Source organism: Sinocyclocheilus rhinocerous, unplaced genomic scaffold, assembly GCF_001515625.1.
Source record: "Sinocyclocheilus rhinocerous isolate Xijiao unplaced genomic scaffold, SAMN03320098_v1.1 scaffold2966, whole genome shotgun sequence".
NCBI lineage: Eukaryota > Metazoa > Chordata > Actinopteri > Cypriniformes > Cyprinidae > Sinocyclocheilus > Sinocyclocheilus rhinocerous.
The window spans coordinates 10,698-11,637 of NW_015634018.1; the positions used below are offsets into that span (position 1 = coordinate 10,698).

The window sequence follows — 940 nt, forward strand, 5'->3', positions numbered from 1 at the left end:
TATATATATATATATATATACTATGACATATTAGTGCTTTAATGATGTTTGGATGATGAATAATGTTTTTGTTTGATGGGAGTTTTATATCGAGATCTCCGTTTGCTCTGGTTTGTGTAGTTTGTATCTGAGAGAAACAATGGAGATATGACAGAGATTTCTGGGTCAAATGCAGCATGAGCTCTCTCTGGACGCTCCGCACCTTCTGGCTGCTGTCGGTGGTGATGGCCAGTCCGTTAGGAACCAGTCCAGCCGTCTTGTGTTTCTTCACCAGACGCACAGACACCACCGGGACGCAAACCTGAACCAGCAAACACAACATCAACAGCTTCATCCCACAACAACAGCAACAACAACTCCTCATTCTATCAGACAAAACAAACAGAGAATGCAAAAAACTGGAGAAGGACACCTGAACATCAGGTCTAGTCCAGCAGGTCACCGGATCAACACTAACAACCGCACAAACCCCAGCCAATGATCAATGCAATGCTAGGATCAATAATGAGAACCAGCTTCACACATTCTGACCAATCAATTTCCATCCGGTCACTTCTGATTACATGTGACCCTGGAGCACAAAACCAGTCATAAGGGTCAATTTTTTGAAATTGAGAGTTATGCATCATCTGAAAGCTGAATAAATAGCTTTCCATTGATGTATGGTTTGTTAGGATAGGACGATATTTGGCCGAGATACAACTATATGAAAATCTGGAATCTGAGGGTGCAAAAAAATCTAAATATTGAGAAAATCATCTTTAAAGTTGTTCAAATGAAGTTCTTAGCAATGCATATTACTAATCAAAAATATATATTTATGGTAGGACATTTACAAAATATCTTCATGGAACATGATCTTTACTTAATATCCTAATAATTTTTGGCATAAAAGAAAAATTTATAACAGCTAAGGGGCGTTGTTAGGCACGACGCGAAA

The 940-nt window shown here is 38.8% G+C and overlaps 1 protein-coding gene across 1 annotated transcript in view; it reads right to left on the reverse strand.

The window, feature by feature from the left end:
- LOC107745110 (GRAM domain-containing protein 2-like) overlaps positions 1-940 on the reverse strand; it is a gene marked incomplete at its 3' end in the record, with an annotated part of 36,725 nt that overhangs the window by 10,691 nt on the left and 25,094 nt on the right. The window contains exon 6 of the mRNA XM_016558952.1: positions 203-301. Within this exon, the coding sequence (XP_016414438.1) occupies positions 203-301 (99 nt within the window). The remainder of the gene's footprint in view (positions 1-202; positions 302-940) is intronic.